Source organism: Tetrao urogallus, assembly GCF_951394365.1.
Source record: "Tetrao urogallus genome assembly, chromosome: 5".
Taxonomy (NCBI): domain Eukaryota; kingdom Metazoa; phylum Chordata; class Aves; order Galliformes; family Phasianidae; genus Tetrao; species Tetrao urogallus.
In genome coordinates, this window is record NC_136818.1 from 37,086,982 (window position 1) to 37,107,326 (window position 20,345).

Consider the following 20,345-nt stretch of genomic DNA (forward strand, 5'->3'; position numbering starts at 1 on the left):
TTTCTGGTCACAAATAAAATGTAGTGCAGTTTACTTAGTTTAAGTCTGACTTTTAAACCATTACAGCAGTCTCACATCACATTTTGGACCTGTCCTCAAGAACATGGCTGAAATGATTCATTAAAAAGATAATCTAGAATTCTCAAGTGATTGTATTATCCCAGGTGCTGAGAAAAAACTCATTTGATTCAAAAATTTAACATCATATTTCCATTTCTGATCACACTTACCTCACTTGAGCTGCATAGTTGCTCGGTTGCTTCATTTTGTGAAACACATGTGTTTTGATCAATTCTACAAAACAAAACAAGACTTTTCCATCAGTAGATTTCTTGTTTATGTAACAAATGTTCTAGACTCTTCATCACATTTGTACATAAATTACAAGTTATAAGATACTAGAAAAATAACATTTCTATGAAACTTCTATATTTTATACTTCATGCAAAAAAAAATACCAGTGGTTTTACGGAATTCTGCAAAACCTATATTTAAACTGTGAATGAGAACCTGGAAACTATGTTGTTAAAGTGTAAGTTCACTGTGTTACACAGAGTCCATCAGCAGCACCAGCGATTCTTGGTGCCATGACAGTCAAAGCCAAAAAGAGTTCAAATGTTTAAAACTAAGCACTATTTGTCTCACATGCTTTAAGAACAAGGATTTTCCTCTATCAGAGCCATAAAGAATAAGCCTTTCCATATTTAAACTTGATGGCATTTCAGGCTCTCAACCTTCAGCTTTCTGCTTAAAATTATCTTTTGCAAATTTCACACAGAGCTGTGGGACTCTCACAAGTAGATGGAAATCCTTTGAGCAAGAGAGATTTCCATGTTTTGTACTAAATGTCATTTAGCAGCCCCCAGTGGCATCCATAGCTTTGCTTTTCCCTCAGCTTCTCCACTGCTTCTCCATGTGGAAATAGAAAAGGAAGGTCCTGGACCAGCAAGGGGAAAACCTCTTCCCACTGACTGCTGCTAGCATGAGGACTGTGCCACATCCAGGCAGATGCAGCCATAGCCTAAAAGGTTGGTGCCCATCAGCTCTAGCTTTTACACAGCAGAAATGAAAATATGAGACAGCAGAAGAGTTTTAAAACACTATGAAGAAGCATGGAGAGATCTAAACTAATTTATTTGGAAAGAGTGAAATGTTATTTACAGTTTGGTTTAGTAACATGTAAGGAACAACCTGCAAGGCTACAAAAAATATACTTAAAAAGTGATTTATTACATTGAACTAGTGCTAGACACAAGGCAAAGAATAAGAGGACACGTCAGCTTTGTGCTCTTCTGGTACCCATTTGAATGACTCTTTTCAGAGTAATACATAACTTCCTTAACAAAAGAAGCAGTTCTTACAGGCACTGTAGGATATTCTGCTTAATGCTATACTCACAGCTATGTCACTCATGAATCTTGCACTTCAGAGACTAAAAACTGCACAGCTCCCCCCTCTCTCTCATTCAGGCTGATGTTCTCACCTACTTTTTTTTAGGGGTGCAGGCACATTGCATTTTTCTATTCTATTTCACTGAAATACTAGAGGGAGATGTTTCCAGTTTTGCATTCGTAGGATTTTGGAGATGCCAGACATTTTCTGAAATCTCTGAAGCAAATAACCATTTTTGTCTGAAAATGATTTACACTAGCAGTAAATATGCTGAGCTGGTCCTACTCTACAGAGTTCTGGGGTGTGCCTTTTTTTTTTTTGTTTTCACTAAGACCAAATGCCCCACTAGGCAAATGCAGTTTATCTGAGTGTTGTCAGGCAACAAGGGCTTACAATTTAATAACTAAGGGTTGGATCCTACGCTCATTAAAAAAAAAAAAAAAACCCACAAAATATCCATTAACTTCAAAAGCAACAGTAACAAAGTCCTAATTTTCCATCTGTGCTGAGAACACTAAAATTGTTTTAAACCTCAATATGAATAACTGTAGGTGATTCATATTCCATATTACTGACATTGCGTAAAATAATGAAAATACATTTCTCTCTACATCTGCTATTCATATATGCGATACCATCCTTACTGAAATAGAGAAAGCCCTATCTGACACTCTTCATGGAGTCTGGCAACTCTGGCTTTGGCAGAATTCTGCTATTGCACAGATGCAGCGATTGAATCCAATAACATGTACATTTGAAGCTTGTGGACATTAAAAAAATTTAAAAAGTTAATTATCATACCAGAGCTCCTAACAGACTTCAAGGGCAGATGAATTTGCATGAGCAGTGAGCTGTTTGAAAAACAGACCATAACAAGTGAATTGCTGAATTATGCATGATACAGATATTACTTCTAAACTCACATAAAATTCAAATAAAACTACATAGATTTAAAAACTAGGAAAAATATTTAAACATAAGCCAAGCAAATTTCATTTTCATTTCCCAGATTAAAAGCAGGAAGGAGCATTATATTCTCTAATCTGCAAATCTCCACCCTTTACGCTCCTCCCAGTTCTCTCAGATCAGGTACAGGAATCTAGTCATTTAAATCAGTCTAACCCTGAGTTCTACTACCATTGTTCTCAGGAGACCTATTTATTTATGCACTACAGTGCCACATGCACATGGTGTCTTGGGCCAACTATCACATTAGTGATATTACCAGTGATGATTCCTTGAAAGCAAACGACATCCCATGCTATGGAATGGATCTTTTCCAGAATCACTTCTGGTCTATCCTGGGCCAACACTCTTTCCCCACCTTCAGTCTTGCCATCAGTTTTACACTGCCCACTATGAGGATGACCTGCCAGGTGAACAGCTCAGAAAAGGTAGTCTCCCTACCACATAAGGGGATTGATTCGGCCTATCAACAGGTTACCCTGCAACCAACACATCTCAGAATCAGGGAAATAGAAACATCTTTTCTGAGACCCCCAACAAACAGCAAAAAGCATTATGAGTCACCACCTTAATACATGGCTGCAAGTAAACGCATAAGAAGTTTGCCTATGAATCTTTAGAAAGCAAAGCAGAACTACAAGAGGCTTTTGCATTAACAGAGTGCATATTCACGATGTAAGAAACAACACCTTTAAGGGCCTAAAAGTGTTTGGACACATCCTATGCTGCTCTATGGGCTGTCTCTGAATGCTGGAGCAAGCAGATATACAGAGATTCAGTAGAGCAGTCTCTCTCTCAAGCTACAGCACTTTGGAAAAAGCTGGCTTTGGCCGACTGCCACAACTACTTTTCTTACATTATGAGAGCCGCTCATGCTCACAAGGCATAGTCCTTACTTAGGGTACAGCGATGTGTTGACATTTTTGCCCCTCTGCATCCACTCCCTTTTTCTTTTCTTTCCTTTTGTTGGGGGGGGGAGGAAGGGGCATATGACAGCTGAAGAGCTTACTCAGGAATTTTCCATTCCATGATATAAGAACTGTAATCGGAACTTTGAACACCAATATTTTAATATCAAGGCTCCTGAAGAAATTGCTTTTAGGAACATAGGAAGAAATCTGTCATTTCCCAGCATAGCAGTGTTTCATCATCTAATCTTAATTTGCAGATACAGAAATATACACAGAAATATACTGGTCATGATGAATTTTTGCCAGATCAGAGGGATCTGGCCAGGTTCTCTCCTGGCTTGCCTGGTTATCTGCATGGGAATGCAGCCTCTCCAGCTCTGCCTCACCCATGTGGCTCTGTCCTATGGCACAGGGATATCAGCACTTCTGCACCTTCCCTGCTCCTTCCCACACATCCCAAAGTTGTAGTTGTTCAGCAGAAAATATGGAAGTTATGTGAGTCCCCACTGAACTGCGCTCTCAGAAGCTACTTGCCTTGAGAACTTTGATACTACTGCTAGAGTTTGCTCTCCCATGTGGAAGGGAGCAAGGAAACGTTGGGAAGCCCTGGTTGTACCCCAGAGTTTTTATTTGTATCTCTGTGGTTTTTTATCCACATTGAGACAAATTAAAGTTATCCTATTTTTGCCTGACTAGAACAGATTTCAAGACAAATCCTGTACAATTCAGAGGTATTTAGATTTCAAGCTGCAGTGAGACTCATTGCAGAGATATATCAATCTGAAGAAATCAAACTAAAGCAGAAGGAACAAATCTCACTATAAATAGTGAACCTTTCTTCTTAGTACAAGGCAGAAATAAATCCTTCTTTTCCTGTCCTCCCCACACATGTGATAGAGAAGCCTGCTCCATGGCACCCCTGCAGCAGTGTGGTCATCTCCTCCAAAAGAGCAGAAAGCTTTTGGTCTGTGATTTATGGATCCCTCAAAGTTGCAGTGTTACAAAGGATTTTTAGTTTTACCATTAACCTAGCAAGATCAGAGTAGAAGACAGTGAAACTCAAGTTATGCAAGGCTAGCAGATGCTTTCTGTCGAAGTCTAGCTGTGCCCAAGCCTAAATGCTTAACCTTTGCCATGTTCCAGAACAGGGAAAGCAGAAAACAAAGCACGATGTACCTTGGCAGCTGTGTTTCACAGTCCATTGCACAAGCCAGTTCTGTGATTCCAACACAGGAGCCAGTGATCTACACAACCTGAGACAAGGGCACGCAATGACAAGGCCCTATCAAAGCTTGTTAATGGTAAAGAACTGGGGCAAGCTATTGGTGGCTCTTCTGAGGAGTCACCAGCCAGAGTGAATCTCAGACTTGAAAGCAATAACTGCAGCACATGTAATTCAAAGTCCTTCACTCCATCCAGGTAGTGGAAAGTTCTTTCTAAAGATGGCTAAGATAGTTAAATTGAATACAATGTGTGCATGAGACTAAGGACCACAACTTCACATGTTTACTCCATGCTCAAAGTCCCTAATTTGGGAGTAAAGTCACCTTCATTTTGCTTTACAATCAAAGTATGAGATGGCCAGACCTCAGATGCTATCACTACGTTTTCACAACTCTTAGCATAATAAATCCAGGTGCCTCTATTTAACAGAAATAGCACTTGTAAGTAACGGGCTTCCTAAGGAGCTACCCTGATATTATACAGGAGTAAACAGCATAGTGAGCAATGGTTTCACATCCAAAAAACTAAGGTTGAACTTTTGAAGTGAACAGGAGAACTTTGCCATAGTTGCTGTTTCATTCATGCACACTCTACTCCGATTTTTATGTTTAAAATCCACTTTCCTTTCATTACGAAAAAAGGATAACTGTGAAGAGCACAGTCTTATTTACACAGTCTAAGCTTCTTAATAACAGCAGAGCCTTTACTGGTAAGTTGGATCAGCTGGGTGAGTTGAAGCCCCATTTCTAGCCTTTTGCTTATCTATGGAGGCTTGGGAATGGAATTTTGACTACATGTAGCTGCCAGATGTGAGTTACTTCATGTTCTCCTGAGTTGCCTCTGGTCAAAAGTTGACTAATACCTGGACTGAATGTCTCCCCTTTGAAGGGGGTACATTCACAGCATTGAAACAAGACGAATGTAAACTATACATAAATGTACACCCATACCAAAATCAGGCATGCTGCTTCACATTTCCATTTCTCAGTGAGAAAACAGCTCTAAGAAAGAGAGGCAAGTCAGCACTGGGAAAAAACAGTAAAAATAAAAGAGTTGAGATATTTTTGAAACTTGGCACAGAGGAACAGAAATTTCTGAAGCAAGGATGTTCATGCAGCTTGCAATATAGGGGATTTAAAGGTGGATGAAATTTGCATTCTTATCTTCATCCCTTTCATTTTCTCCAAACAGTTCTTGGCATATAAATACTGAATACAGCTGCCAATGGGAGACAGGAGTCTGAATATCTTATACAGCAGACAGCAAATGAATTAGCCTTTCCTACAGTTAATTAGAAGTGAAATGCATTCTCTTATCCCAAAGCTTACCTTGGCTGAAATCTCACAACAGCTTCCTGGCATCTAAAATCCACATTCCATGCACAGTCATTAGCTGAGGATCCTGCCTTCCCTTGCCGCTCTGGGAGGCCTGGCAATGAACTCTCCAGCTCCTGAAGGAAACAACAACAATATTCTATGTCCTGTCAGTGCTGATCAAATGTAGCTGAATATTTTGCTTTAAGAAAGAAAGAGATCCATGAAACTGGATTCTGATTTGTAGATCGTTGTTATTTTTTGCAAATAATCTGGAAACAACTGGAAAACACAAAAAGGTTTTAAATAAAGCAGGATTTTCATTCTCAGAAAAAGACTTCTTGTATCCAAAGCAGACAAGAAGCCATTGTAAGCCATTTGTTGTGTATTAGATAACAGATGTAGGAATATGAGCTAAGAGGTGCTACACACAGCAGTCAATATTTTTTGTTTAAATATACATTTGCATTTAAATTGAAATTACTTCCTCTTAGTGAAAGTCTGAGGAAAAAAAGCCACATCAGCCACCTTGCCATACAAAAAATAAAAAAGTCCAACAAACTGAGGCCAGAACTAGGAATTAGAAAGATATGCCTTTTACTTCAAATTGCCAAATACCAATTATATGGGCATGACAAGTTATTCAGCATGTCTTAATTCCCTTACCTATAAAATGGGTTATAATATCTCCCTTGCATTGCCAACAGGTAAGTTAACGAAGTTGTTTGAAAATTAAATCAGATTTGTTTTTTTTTTTTCATTAGTTTTTATCAGTCAATGTTTTATTCTAATTGTTTTGAAACTGAAATACAGAGTGCTTTGCAAAAGAAAAGCATTCACTTCCTCTGTTGAAATATTTCTGATTTTGCTTCATTTTTAAAGCTTAGTTAGAAGCTTGAAGGTCTGAACATGGGGTAGGACCACTTGCATGGGAACTTGGAGTGCTGGGGTCATTCTACATCTGCAAAAACCATCATTGTTTTTTTTTAATTATTTCTGTAGTCTGTTCCATCTTCGAATATTATGAATGAAGTTTGCTTAGAGGTACACTACTTAAATAAAAGTAAATCACACTTTTTAAAAACTGTAAATTTTATTAAAAGTTTTATAATGTAAGGAAGTTGCCTAAGGGTTCTTCTCTCAGGAGAAATATTCAGGAACTGCCTCTCAAAATTGAAGTTGGAGGACTAAAAGAATTCGTAAAAAGATCTGGTGAAAATTAATTAAAAAAACAATCACTGGCCTTTTACTTCCTCTTTGTGATGATATTTTAACTATACTATTACGATTTAATTTAGCCAAAGTCCTCTTATAAATTATCAGGATGTTTATTGAATTAGAGAACATTAATTTCTCCTACTTGGCCTATGAGATCTATACTGATAACGTTGAAATCTATTTTCAGGAAGAGGCAGCTGTCACCATCACACTGTAAGGTACTTGAGAGGCAGCAGTCATGTGCTACCTCTAAGATACACCATGTGTGTCCAGCCACAGGTTATGTCCATACTGCATTTACAGGGGAATAAATATTCATGTTTAGATCTGCTTGGATTCAAAAGTTGACCACAACAGCTATTAAAACTGATAAAAATAGAACTGTGGGTAGTATGGAAGCTTATCTTAATAATCTTTTTAACGTTAGGCTATTTAAGTTAATCTGTCAAAGAAATTCAGTCCAGTTAAGATGCAAAACCAAAGCTGCATTCAAGTCGTAAATTTGCTTCAGCAAAATACATTTCATATACTCATATATTGAGAGCACTGTCTCAGGTAAGACAGCTGGGCTAAAGCCAGTGTGATGAAGATAATCAAGACCAAATGCCAGGTTCTGCACTTTGTCCACAACAACCTCAGGCAACCATACAGGCTTGGGGCAGAGTGGCTGGAAGACCTTGTAGAGGAAATGGACCTGGTGGTATTGATTGATGCTCAGCTGAACATCAGCCAGCAGTGTGCCCAGGTGGCCAAGAAGGCCAATGGCATCGCATCGTGGCTTGTATCAGAAACAGTGCAGCCTGCAGGAGCAGGGAAGTGATCATGCCTCTGCACTCAGCTCTGGTGAGGCCACACCTCGAGTACTGTGTCCAGTTTTGGGCCCCTCACTGCAAGAAAGACATTGAGGCCCTGGAGCAGGTTCACAGAAGGGCAACAAAGCTGGTGAGGGGTCTGGAGCACATGCTTTATGAGTAACAGCTGAGGGAGCTGGAATTGTTCAGTCTGAAGAAGAGGAGGCTCAGAGGAGACCTTACTGCTCTCTATAACTACCTGAAGGGAGGTTGTAGTGAGCTGGGGATCATCCTCTTCTCTTGTGTAACTGGTGATAGGACTAGAGGGAATGGCCTCAAGTTATGCCAAAGAAGATTCAGGCTAGATATTAGGAAATACTACTTTTCTGAAAGAGTGGTCAGGCACTGGAATGGGCTGCCTGGGGAGGTGGTAGAGTCACCGACCCTGGAGGTGTTCAAGGAACATTTGGATTTTGTGTTGAGGGACATGGTTTAGTGAGAACTGTTGGTGATGGCTGGACTGGATGATCTCGTAGGTCTATTTCAACCTTGGTGGTTCTATGATCATTGTGCACCAAAGGTGAATGATAGAGAAAGCATTAGGAAAGAGTACTTTCCATTCCTTGCCATTTGTCCTTCCTAAGGCTATTCTGAATACATGCTTCTTTAGATCTTGAAATACAAAAATACCTATTTAATTTGATATTCTATAGGTCAGTGCTGCAGAACTGATAAAAAAGAAAAGTTCTTGAAAACAACAGCAAAGATGAACTCAAGTAGCTGGAATACTGAGGCAGAACCACATTCCAGCAGCCTGCCACTGTTTCAATACGAAAAGTTTACAGATCCCCCCCACACCCAGCTCTAGCCTCCAAAGAAATAACTGCATACAGTATCCAAGGAACAGCTTTTCTTTAATGTTTTTGTATCAGTTGATATTTGGTCAGCTGAAGTCATCTGGTATTGAACTTTTATTATTAGATTTTGTCCTGGTAATCATCACAGCAAATTCAGTAACCTTTTATTCAACAAGATCTAGGCTACGTGTACACAGTATTACACTTGTGTCATAAAAAACAGGCACAAACATCACACTTCAACACAGCTGAGCCTTGTGAAGCCCCAGATCCCCATGCTGGCCATCTTCCCCTACATGAGCACAGATGCCTGTTCCTGCTGAGTGTCCTTTCTACAATGGAAATCACCTGGATTCTCTCCAGTAGAAACACACCAACTTGTTTTCCACTCAAACAGATTTAAATCCTTTCCACACATGCAGCAAACTTATTTACCAGAAGTCTCTTCTGATTTTAAGGAGACTATTTTCTAAAACTACAGCTAATAGCAGCACATAGTTGTGAGCAGAAAACATTCTTGGCTTATCAGGGCAACATCTTTTAAAAAGATACTGTCACTGCAGTATTGCCACATTCTGGTTTTGATGTCACAGAAAACTTCTGCTAGGAAAGTGAGGAGTCCATTGAAAAAGTGTTCTGTATCAAGAAACCCAGAAAAATGAGGATGAACAGTTTAGCCACCATTTGCAGTGCATCATACTTTTCATTTACAACACATCTGGTAACATTATTGTTTGTCAGCTTGATATCAGCTAGTTGTATGTACGTTATTTATCTCTCAGAATGTCTTGGAGGCAAGGTGTTTCACAGAAAGGAAGTATATACAGTTGCACAGTTTCTGAAAGCATCAATTTGGTCCACTTTTCCAGGTAACAACCACATACACATAAACAGGAGCTGAAATAGCTGAAATCACTTTCAGCTTCAAAATGGAGACAGGCAGATGTGACCGACTAAAATTAAGGGCTGCAGTAGGGTTTTGAAGGTCACAGCACAACAAGGATCTCAGCGAGAAACTCCACACAGAAAACAAACACTTTCCAGAGCACTTCTGCAAGCGGAGCCTTGTTTTTCACAGGCATGTTAAACATCCTGTTTTTCCAAAGTTAAGCCCTAGAAAATTATTTGCCTGATACTGTGTTTTATTCCCGAGACTACACATCTGAGTTGCACTGCTATTTTATGACAGTCTAAATATATGAACAAAAAATTTCCCATGAAAGAAAACATTTTCATTTAACATCTTTAGGATACATAAAATACTATGGAGCAGCAAATCTGTGCTGTGTTAGCTGACTTTGAGTGAGAGATGCAGGCATGACATAGGAAGGGGGCAGACAGGAGACTCAGACTGAAAGTAGTTGAAAGAGCAAGAGATGATGTATGGGTCAGATGTTGCCCTTTCTTATGACTTCCTCTCAACTCTGTCTCCATTTGCCCTTTGTAGGGCAAAATTTCCAATTGTTTATCTGCCAATAAGCAGGTATATCTCATCTACCTGCAGCCTACATAGTATTTCCTGGTAATACAATACATCCACAAAATTAAAAAAAAATGCAGAAGTTAGTACTTTATTACTTATCTTGGGGATAAACTCCAGAAAAAGAAAAAGCATGCAAGAAGATTAGGGAAAGAGCTGATACCAATGTTCTGAAAGAGACTGTGGTAATGCCACTAGAATATTACTGGCTTTTGATTTTGTTTCAGGATCCAAAAAGACATTCCTCATCTCAAATGAAAGGCATGCCATCCTAAACAATGAGTTCTCATTCTAAATTGGGAAAAGAAAAAAAAAAAAAGGATCATAATCACTCCTGGTCTGTGAAGAGTTCAAAGCACTTCAGAAAGCTCTCTACAGATTTCCATCCACAAACAAGGAGACAAAAAACAGCCAAACACAGCAAACATAAAAGAAGAGATAAACTACAGACATCTCACAAGCCTCGTCTCTGCTACAGGCTGCCAGTATGCCAAAGTTAACATCAGTGGTCCCAGTCATGAGAATATTTTTGCTGAAGAGTGAAACCTGGAGGAGAGCTCAATCCTTTACACTGCACATGAGACACAACTTGGGAAACACCAGGAGGGGACAGAGGCACTACCAGGAAATGCTGCAGGGTGGTAAATCTCGAGTCAGTGCAGCAATGTATATGAACCATTGGCTGCAGAGGCTTCTTCATTTATACCCGTTTTCTTCTATTTTTTGTAGCTTTTAGAAAAATTACATTTCTCCTCCCCTCAGTTCATGCCAAAGAAACCTATGGGCAGAGCAGTAGTAGTAGACTCTGTAGTCTTTTGGAATTAAGGTATTAGTGAAGCATGAGAAAAACAGAAAGTAAGACATATCAAACCTTTCCACAAGCAGATAAAATACTACTGTAAGAGATTCTCATTCAAATAAAACAGGAAGAATTTAATCAAGTAGTCACAGGTTATCTGAAGAGATTTGTACTTCTAGAGATATGTTCTCTACTCACTTCTGACAACACCTGCAACCTCTCTGCAATTCCCTGCCTCCAAGGAATAGCCTATCATTACAGGAGTGCCACAGAACTCCAGGTCCCTGAAAACTGGAGTAGACTACCGTAGAATCATAATCACATCATGGATTTCAGTTTTCATTCTCAGTTTGCATTTCAAAATGAGTGTTTGCTCAGACATTAGTAAATTCAGTCTTTACCTGACTTTCCTCGTGGCCTTTTCCATTTTCTGACTTTGAGACAGGCTTAGGTTTTCTTAGCTTTAAGTTGCCCATGTCAGGCTTCAAAGTCTGCTCCTTCTGCTGCTGAGTATCTTGCAAAGGCGGCCACCTTTCTTCTAAGATAGCTGTGTTGTCTGGATAATTTTCTTTGTTATCATCATCTCTGTAAGAGAATTAAAATGAAATCCGTTAGACAGGACTTCAGACACCTGTCAAAACATTATGAAGAACAGCAACAAGAACTTAGCTACTCATGGTGGTTTAATTTTATGAGGCTGTTATCTACACACCAAACAAACACTGCATATGTTAGTAAAATGATTATAAGAGGCTACTGTTTATTGAAAATTCAGAAGCAAAACTGCCATTCATATTATTACCTGTTCGGTTAGGGAGCCATTTGAATAAGACTAGTTTTGGAGGCACTCTTTGCCCTCAGTGCTACATTTCATACTCCCCAAATAAGTCCTGAAACTTGTTCATGCAGCAGACCCCTCCCTGTCCAATGCTTCACGCTGATTTATAATCCCACATAAATGATGGTATGTAGAGTAATTTCTCCCCTCAGACACACTTCCCTTCTGACACTTTCTTTCTAACATTCTGAGGGCTTTTACAGAAAGCAAGGAAGGTTACACACAAAGTAGGATCTGAACAACAGGGGAGATGTTTGGATAGAAGGAATATTTAAAATGTGCTACCAGTTTGCAGTCCCCCTTCTGCTGGTTTAAATAGACATTGTTCATGGATATTCTGGAAATCACTGGACTTTGCCTACTCTACGGGGTGAAAACCTGCCCTGAAGAAGACCTTTCTGTCCTTATCTGCACCCATCCAACCCAATCTCTGGCAGATTAATGTATTCCCTGAGGGATGCAAGACTGCCCGTGCAGCTGGCAGGATGAGCAGATGGGCACTACTGCTTTGAAGTCCCCAGCTGCTGCTTAGTTTGTTGGGGGAATCTAGATATTAGCTTTAGCTGGTCAAATAAGGGTTAACTGAGAAATTATCTCTTTCCTGGTGTGCACCTAACACAACCAAGGGATTCTAGGGGATAATGAATTAAAATGCCCTTAGGGTTTGTTTTTTTTTTTTTAAGAAATGCTATCTTGCTAATACAACATTTTAACCTAAGGATTCTGAGCTGCCAAACTCACTTTCCATCTGTGACCCAACAGCCTCCAGATGGATGCTTGCAGGGTGTTTACAGACTTAAAACCATTGCTGCCCACGCTTTCTGCAAGTGTCCTCCAAGGCAGTTGTTACAGGGTAGGCTGCTTTATATCCTATGGGCATTCCAACAATGTAAAGTGTTGCTAAATTTAAGGTATTGTCTGATTCAAAGAATGTTTCCAAAAGGTTGCATCATCTAGCAATTAACAGATGGGCACAGCGATGAGAGACTCATATGTCAAGAATACTTCAATTAAATTAGTCTGAAGGATTTTTTTTCCGCCCACAAGAACTCTTCAATGTGTATATCCTTGCACAGTTACACAGCTCCACTTATTATTGCTTTGTATCTGGTGCTGTACAGAAGAATTCAATGTAATAGCATCAGAGCTGCACCTGAATGAAACTAATTGTGATTTTAAGTTAAGAAACATAGAACATAATATAATTATTTATATAAAAATATTTAATTCTTATACTGCTTATATTATATACACATAAATATCTACAACAAAAATGCACTTCCCAAAGGTAGTAATAGTTACAGCAGTTAATACTTTAGAGATTATGCATTCTCTTGGTAATAAAGGTTTCTTTCTAACGATTTAAAAAATGCACTCTGGCAATTTTACTTGTTGCCAGTGTATTTCAGACAAAATTTGCAGGAGAATACCTGGGGCTGGAACTGGCTGCGTGAGCTCCACAAACAGAATCTGAATCCTCATCACACCTTGGAAATGGATACAAAATAATTGCTGATAAATAGTTTCTGCTACTGCAGAAATTTAGCTTTCAATAATCATGACCGTGCAGCTCAAACTAAGCATAAACACATTTCATTTTCTCACACCTTGGCTGGTTTCTTTTAATGCCACAGCTTCTCCACAGATCTAAATCTCTAAGTCTCAACCTCAGAGGAAGAAAAGGATTTGAAATGTTGATTGTACACAGTTTGGCATACGTTTTTTCAGCCAGCTGAAAGTAACGATGACAAAGAATTCAAAAGTTACTGGGAAAATTACAAGAAAGTCTGAGTTCGAATTTCTTAAAATATATTTCATGTAACACAATAATAATTAGAGACAATTTCTCCCAGACTTACAAAAACATTAGCAACAGTAGAGCAGTCATTCCTTGTGCTCTGAGCAGCAGGGAATGGCATCCCCACATAAACTACAAAATGATCATTAATCTTTAAAAGGGAACTGTCAGAATTTTTAAAAATGCATGAAAAATTATAATCAATTCCATCCCAGTAGGTAAAAAGCAGCACAATTGCCCTAGGACTGCATAATCAAACAGAGAATTTCTACATATATATGCAAAATACTGGTGATGAGCAGTATACTGGGCACTAACTTTAAAGAATTAAACAACTGCAAAGCCAAAAAACAATTTTTCTTCAAATAAATATACATGTATTTGCACATACTCCCAACGAATAAGTACATACCCTTCCCAGGTATTATTTCTGGGGAGAAGTTGGGGCTCTCTCCTCACCCTCTGTTCATACTCACAGGGCGCAGGCACTAAGTAGGCCTGGATCACTGGAAGTCAGCTGGCAGAAGAATCTCTTCATTACGGGAGAAGCAGGCTGTACTTCTGCTGACTTATTAAATTTTTAGAAGAGCTGCCCAGCTTAGGACAGAGCACATTAAGTGATAATTTCATAGCTCTGCATTGCTATTTGATGTCAAGATTTTTAATATATTCCTCTTCCCCACCAGTCTTCTGCCTGTTTTTGTCAAAAGCCTGACTGCTGCAGAAATTATTTAAAGGGACACTCAAGTGTTCACACTTCCTGAATGGATCAGCATTTGGATGAAAGCATTTGCTGCATGCAACTGGAATACATACCTACAGTTGCATGTTCCACCTAATCACATAATATTCCTGCAGTGGGTGCAGTTATCCCCTTCCCTCTGGAAGGATGGTGGGCAACTTAACACAGCCAAGTCCATGTGTGCATATTTGTGTGAGTACTTCTTAACTTGGACAAGTATGCCAAGGGATCACCTGCTCTCAGCTGTCTGTAATAAGGGTGAGCTGGAGAAGCAGAAAGCCTAAGTAAGCATCTAGTACAGTCATAAATGAAGACAAGTTACAAATACTCCAACTGAGCATGACAAAATGTATTTGACTCACAAGATACCAGTAGATAGAAAAGATTAGCGCTAATAAATCAGACAAGACAGTGGCCATCATGCAATGAAAAAGATTGTGGGAAAGTTCAGAAGCACCAAATCTGAAAGGGTGAATAGATTTTTTTCTATCAGCAAGGATAAATATTAACTGACAAAACTCACTCACACAAGACACTGCTTAAGGCCAAGACCGTAGTAGGACTTTTAAAAAGATGCATTCGTGATATAATGAAAATGGTCACCATGAAAGCACAGAGTGTTTTCACCTTGGTTTCATTAAGAAATGGAGCTTATGTGTTCTTGACACCAGTTTGCGCATATGAGCACACACACGTTCACCCTCCTATCCTTCCATTTCTAAACCTCACTGTGCAACTTCACCTGTCTTTAACAGCTAGAGGGATATGCAAGAGTTTGATATATTTTTTTAAAAGCTTGTGGCCATGTGGACTAGATGTCATCAACAGAAAAACTGCAGCAGCATCTTACTCAATCCTGAAACATAAAGTATACACACGAACAGCTTCAAGGCATAAAGCTACAGGGCTTGAAGCTTACAATGGGCAGGATGTTGGCCACTGACATAAAGACTGGGATCCCAATCTACACAGACTTTGCTCTGTCTCCCTAGCAGTGCCTCTGTATTCCAGACACGGTTTAGTGGGAATGTCTTTTTAATTTTTTTTTCCATTTTCACCTTTCAATAGCAACCACTTCAGTACAGCTGGAAAACTGCTTCCTTTAGCAAACTTGACCTTTAAGATGTTCTTGTGAACAATTTCTCCGTCGGCCTGCATGCATGGCTTGCTGGGAACACAGCAGCCCCAGGCACTTGCCTTATCTGGAGATACGTTCCTGAAAGTATTGTTTCACTGGTTTTATACCATCCAGCCTTCAACATAAGCAAAGTCAAATAGGAATGCCTACCATTGCATGGCAAGCTCTCTCTTTATTCTGCTAAATAGAAGAAATCTATTTTCAGATATGGTCACAGCACAAACAATGAGTGCTGAAGTCTGTAACAATTGTGTGTTCTCAGCAGATCTCAAAAACAGGCTTTGGGGCAGGCTTTAAACAGGATCTAGGGAAATCGGCTTTGGAAACCAAGTTGGACAGTGCTCTTTGAATGATGTTGTCTGTCTGCTTTGTTTTCTAAAAGCATGTTTCTACTTCTATGTTTGGTAAGATAAGATTATGAATTAAAGGCCCTGGAACAAAACCAACAACAGCTTAAATGAAGAGATTCAGCCTTCAGACAACAGCCCTGCTCTGCCACACTGCTGCCTGTCTGCTCCACACAGCACTGCCTGCACCCCTTTCCCCTCCCAGGGGATGACACACACTCAGCCTTTCTGCCCTTTTCTTTATGATCACACAAAGCTCCAATGAGCAAAACCATCACATTCATGTCCCAGAAAACCTCAAGGGTGAGGCAGGCAGCACCAGGCCATGCCAGGGGAATCTCTGTGGGAAACACAGATGGATGTCAGGGCACAGTGCAAAGGAAAGGAGACAAAATATATATATATATGTGTATATATATATATATATATATATATATATATATATACAATACCTGAAATTTGGATATTCTTTTATGAATTTTACATACCACAGTTCATCACTTAAATAATAGGGACACATGGAAACAATTCAAAATGATTTGATGATTTATTATCCCCCATTAAATCTTCCCATATTTACCCAATCACACAGAAAGAGCAAGTAATGTAAAATATCAAATAAAGCAAGACAAAGAATGTAGGAGAGAAAAATTAATTAGACCTCCTCAATAAATGTTTCTTACCTTTTCCTTTAGTGATTTTGACAGTACTGAGTGATAGCTCAAACTAAATTACAGCTTGGCCTGCTTTTAGAATGCATCCCCATGACACTTAAGCACACAGATCGCAGTCCAGCTAGGGCTTTTTAAATTATGGGCATTTTAGCAGTGTAAAACTCATCTAATATACAACAGATCTACAAATCACTTCCTTCCTAAGACACTGCTTAGTACATTACTGCTAAAGAGTCTTCCCTAAAAGCTTTTGAAACAATCAAAAGCATGCAAAATAACACAGAGAATATCTAAATTAAAGTGTTTTAAACTGGAATTTTAGAAGATCATTTCATTTGTAATCCTCCCTAGAGACTTTGCCTTTGTAACTTTCTAATGTCCTCACCTTCTTCTGTTGTCTCTTTATAACAACAACAAAATCAATGCATATATCCTTATGATCACAATAAAGATGAAGATCTTTTCAATGATTTTATGGAAATAATTACAAAGGAACAATCTGCTTGGTGCCTGGTCTGTCTAAACGATGCTTTTGTGTTTGTTGTCCTTTTTTTTTTTTATATTTTTTTAAATAATTGTTTTTCCTACTCACACATGCAGGAAATACAGAGCATGCGTTCTGACACACTTGTGTTTGTCAAGATCATCAGTACCAGAAATGAGCAATACATTCACAGGAGATTTATCCTACACTGAAATCATGCATTTAAACATTTATGATGTACATCAAATTTATATCCTCCCAGAAAAGTGCTTTACTTCTAAATGGTCTCACAAAATGTAAAGGCAGCTGTTTTATGCAATTCTTTTCAGAGTCTCAATAATATACTTAGATTAAGAAAAACCTGAATCAAAATATATGACAGAAAGCTGGGGACCTCTCACAGAGTACTTACAATTATTTTCTACCACTCTTATTTAAAAATAAGGCACATCTTTAAAGTGTTGACTTACTCTGCTAAAGCTGTGGTGTTGAAGGATTTATCCTGAATGCTGAAACAGAAACAAGAAAACATCAGACAAGTCAGCAAGGCAGGCAGGCTCCCTGTTTCCTTCTCAGTTGTAGAAACACATGCACAAACATGGCATTGCAAGGCAAGTCTGTGTGTGTGTTAGCTCTACATGCGCGACTGTACCTTCGGCTGCTCTGCACATGCTCATAATCGAGGAACCACAGGGATTAGCCCTACAACACTTACAAAGCCCATCCAGCAGTGCTTTGAATAAATATGAGGATGCAGGTAGCCTGTGAGGCTCAGAAAAGGATCATATTCTCTTACAACAGTAACGCTGCTGCTAATAAAAGCCATGGGTTTACAGAAAATATTTGGCACTCTGTTCTTTAAATGATTGCAATTGGCTAATCAAACACAGTGTTATTTTTATTTACTGAAATAGGACTGTTAAAATTTCTGGAGGTTTTTTTCTTCTCATTTGGAAGTCCTTTATACACTCAGCTCATAGTCAGACCCCAGGGAAACAATGAAAAAACAATCTGGGAGAAAGGGCAGTTCAAGTAGCAAAAGGTTATTAAGCAAACAGCAAGGAATAGATGAAACCATTTCTAAGAAAGGAATAGGCTGCTGCTCTCCTGCAGCAAAATTTTTCAGACTTGATGTAATATGTTCAGGAAGGGTCAGCTCAGGATACAGCAAATGGCTGGTTTTGAGGCAGCGGTGGAATTCCCCCTTAAACAACACCTCTCAAATCCAGTCGGAAGGGTTGGAACATTCTGAAATCTTAGCAGCAGAAAACAAACAAAATCCATTCTCACTGAGACATATTAGAGCTGGGAGGAGGAGGAGAGGGTAATGCAGACAACAGCATCTTATGAGCACTCCTATTTGTGACAACGGCAGCACAGAGCCCCCAGCAGCAGTGGAGCAGGAACACAGAGAGGTGCTGCATCCCCTCCCCACAGCAGCTCACATCACAGCAGCAGCAGCCACGACCACAGAAGTGACAGTTTCCCTTCTCCCCCAAACAGTGCTGGCTGTGTGCCTTATCTTCATCTCTTCGCAGCCTCTCTACCTGCTTGCACAATGTGTTTGCTCTTTTCTGTATTTGTAAATATAGCAATTTATTTCACGGCACAAATTGTCTGGGGATCAGTCTGTACAGACTTCTGCCATACAAAGAAACAGACTTTGTGAGAGGAGACGAATAGAAAAAATGAAGGAGGAATCACAACTTTTAATCACAACATCACATTAACAAGCATCAAAGATTGATTAGGGTAGATCTTAAAGAGACACTACACATTTATTCCCATTCCCCTTCCTACACGCACACAAGAAGGAGAGGGAAAACAGAATGATCTTGTGAACATAACTTCTCCATTTCTTAGTGTTAAGATCAAATTCTCTGCTAATTCAGCCCCTGTGCAAACATATTGCAGTGCCTTGTTATTACCAGTAACAGAACGTGACTGAAGACCACTTTGTAAAACAGAAATGCTTCAAACTGAAACCAAGTTTTAAATGTCATCTCTTACACTGTTTGTATGAACTTCGGCGTTACTAAATCTCTTCTAGGCAAGCTCTTTACGTTTATGTCAGGTTCCTCACAAACTTCCATTTATTTTAGAGATGATGCTCTACCAGTGTTATGGGATAGTCTTTTCCTCCAAGAATGTGAAATCATTTGGAAAAAAAGAAAAACAAAGCAAAGCCAAGCCAACACAACAATTTCACATAAAACAGAATAACATCAATAAATATATGAAAACAGAGGCCAGCTAAAACTGGGGTCCTGTTTCAGAGCTAATCTTCCCATCATATAGATGAAGCCAACCTTCTGCTGAGGGAACCCAAGGGAGAGAGCTACAGTAGACCCACAATATCTCTACATCCTTTCTTTTACTCCCAGAAGGAAGAAATTTCTCTTGAAAGGGAAAAGCATCTTTCACAGATGATGTTGGCTAGCGCCTATGGCTACCTCCCGTCCTTTCACATGTTTCCCATGTGCTCGGGGTGAGACTATACACTGTATAACGAGCCAGCACCAAACACGCTTGAACTTGTGTCTTTTCCCTCTGTGCTCCAAGTGCAAATATATAGGGAAAGCACAATATGGCTGCTACCTCCTTGTTTTCAGCAGTCAAGTTAAAGTCAGTGAGGCCTGAAATGCCATAAAACGCCATTCTTCAACATACTGGAAGTTACTGTGCCAGATATACTTTGTCAGCACTTTCAGATGATGTTTCAGTTTTTTCATCATCCTAAAATCCTGAGGAAAATAATTATGCACCTGTATGTAAAGTAAGCTATACTTCAGTGAAGTAAGGTGTGCATTTAAGTACCTTACATTCTGAAGTAATTAGAATACAACTTATCCTTAAAATAAAGGCTTTCATATGAGTTTCACCTCTTTTTTTTTTTTTTTTTTTTTTTTTTTTTTTATGTTGAGCAGTTTAAAGACTCATATTTTTCCTATTCTGTATTTATGGAAAAGCAATTCCTTGTTTAAAAGTACATAGTTTTGTTTTCACCATCCCATATGCTAGCTCTCGGTTGATATCAAGAATGCTAGAAAACTCCAAACTAAAAAGTCTCCATATATTTTGGAGATATCAGGATTCCGAAATATGTTGCTGTTCATTTCTTAAAAGTTGAGTAATATATGGTCTTTTTATGGATGACAAGTAGATCGGTATAGAAATTCCATTCTTCCTGTTTTGTTTTGTTTTGTTTTCTCACCAAGAATTACTGCTAACTCAGGAAGAAGAGTGAGATGGGAGTCACTTGGTCTCCAGCTCAGTTTTGCATGTAATAAAGGCATGCTCAGTACAAATGATGCATTCATAAGTTCAGAACAGATTAGTTGGCATTATAAACATGTATCAGCCAATGAATTCT

General features: G+C 39.0%; 1 protein-coding gene across 1 annotated transcript in view; it reads right to left on the bottom strand.

The window, feature by feature from the left end:
- The window catches only part of FAM13C (family with sequence similarity 13 member C), a gene marked incomplete at both ends in the record, with an annotated part of 134,349 nt that overhangs the window by 24,968 nt on the left and 89,036 nt on the right, over positions 1 to 20,345 (bottom strand). The window contains 5 exons of the mRNA XM_079535880.1: positions 231 to 294; positions 5,822 to 5,943; positions 11,353 to 11,536; positions 13,220 to 13,276; positions 17,443 to 17,481. Of these exons, the coding sequence (XP_079392006.1) occupies positions 231 to 294; positions 5,822 to 5,943; positions 11,353 to 11,536; positions 13,220 to 13,276; positions 17,443 to 17,481 (466 nt within the window). The remainder of the gene's footprint in view (positions 1 to 230; positions 295 to 5,821; positions 5,944 to 11,352; positions 11,537 to 13,219; positions 13,277 to 17,442; positions 17,482 to 20,345) is intronic.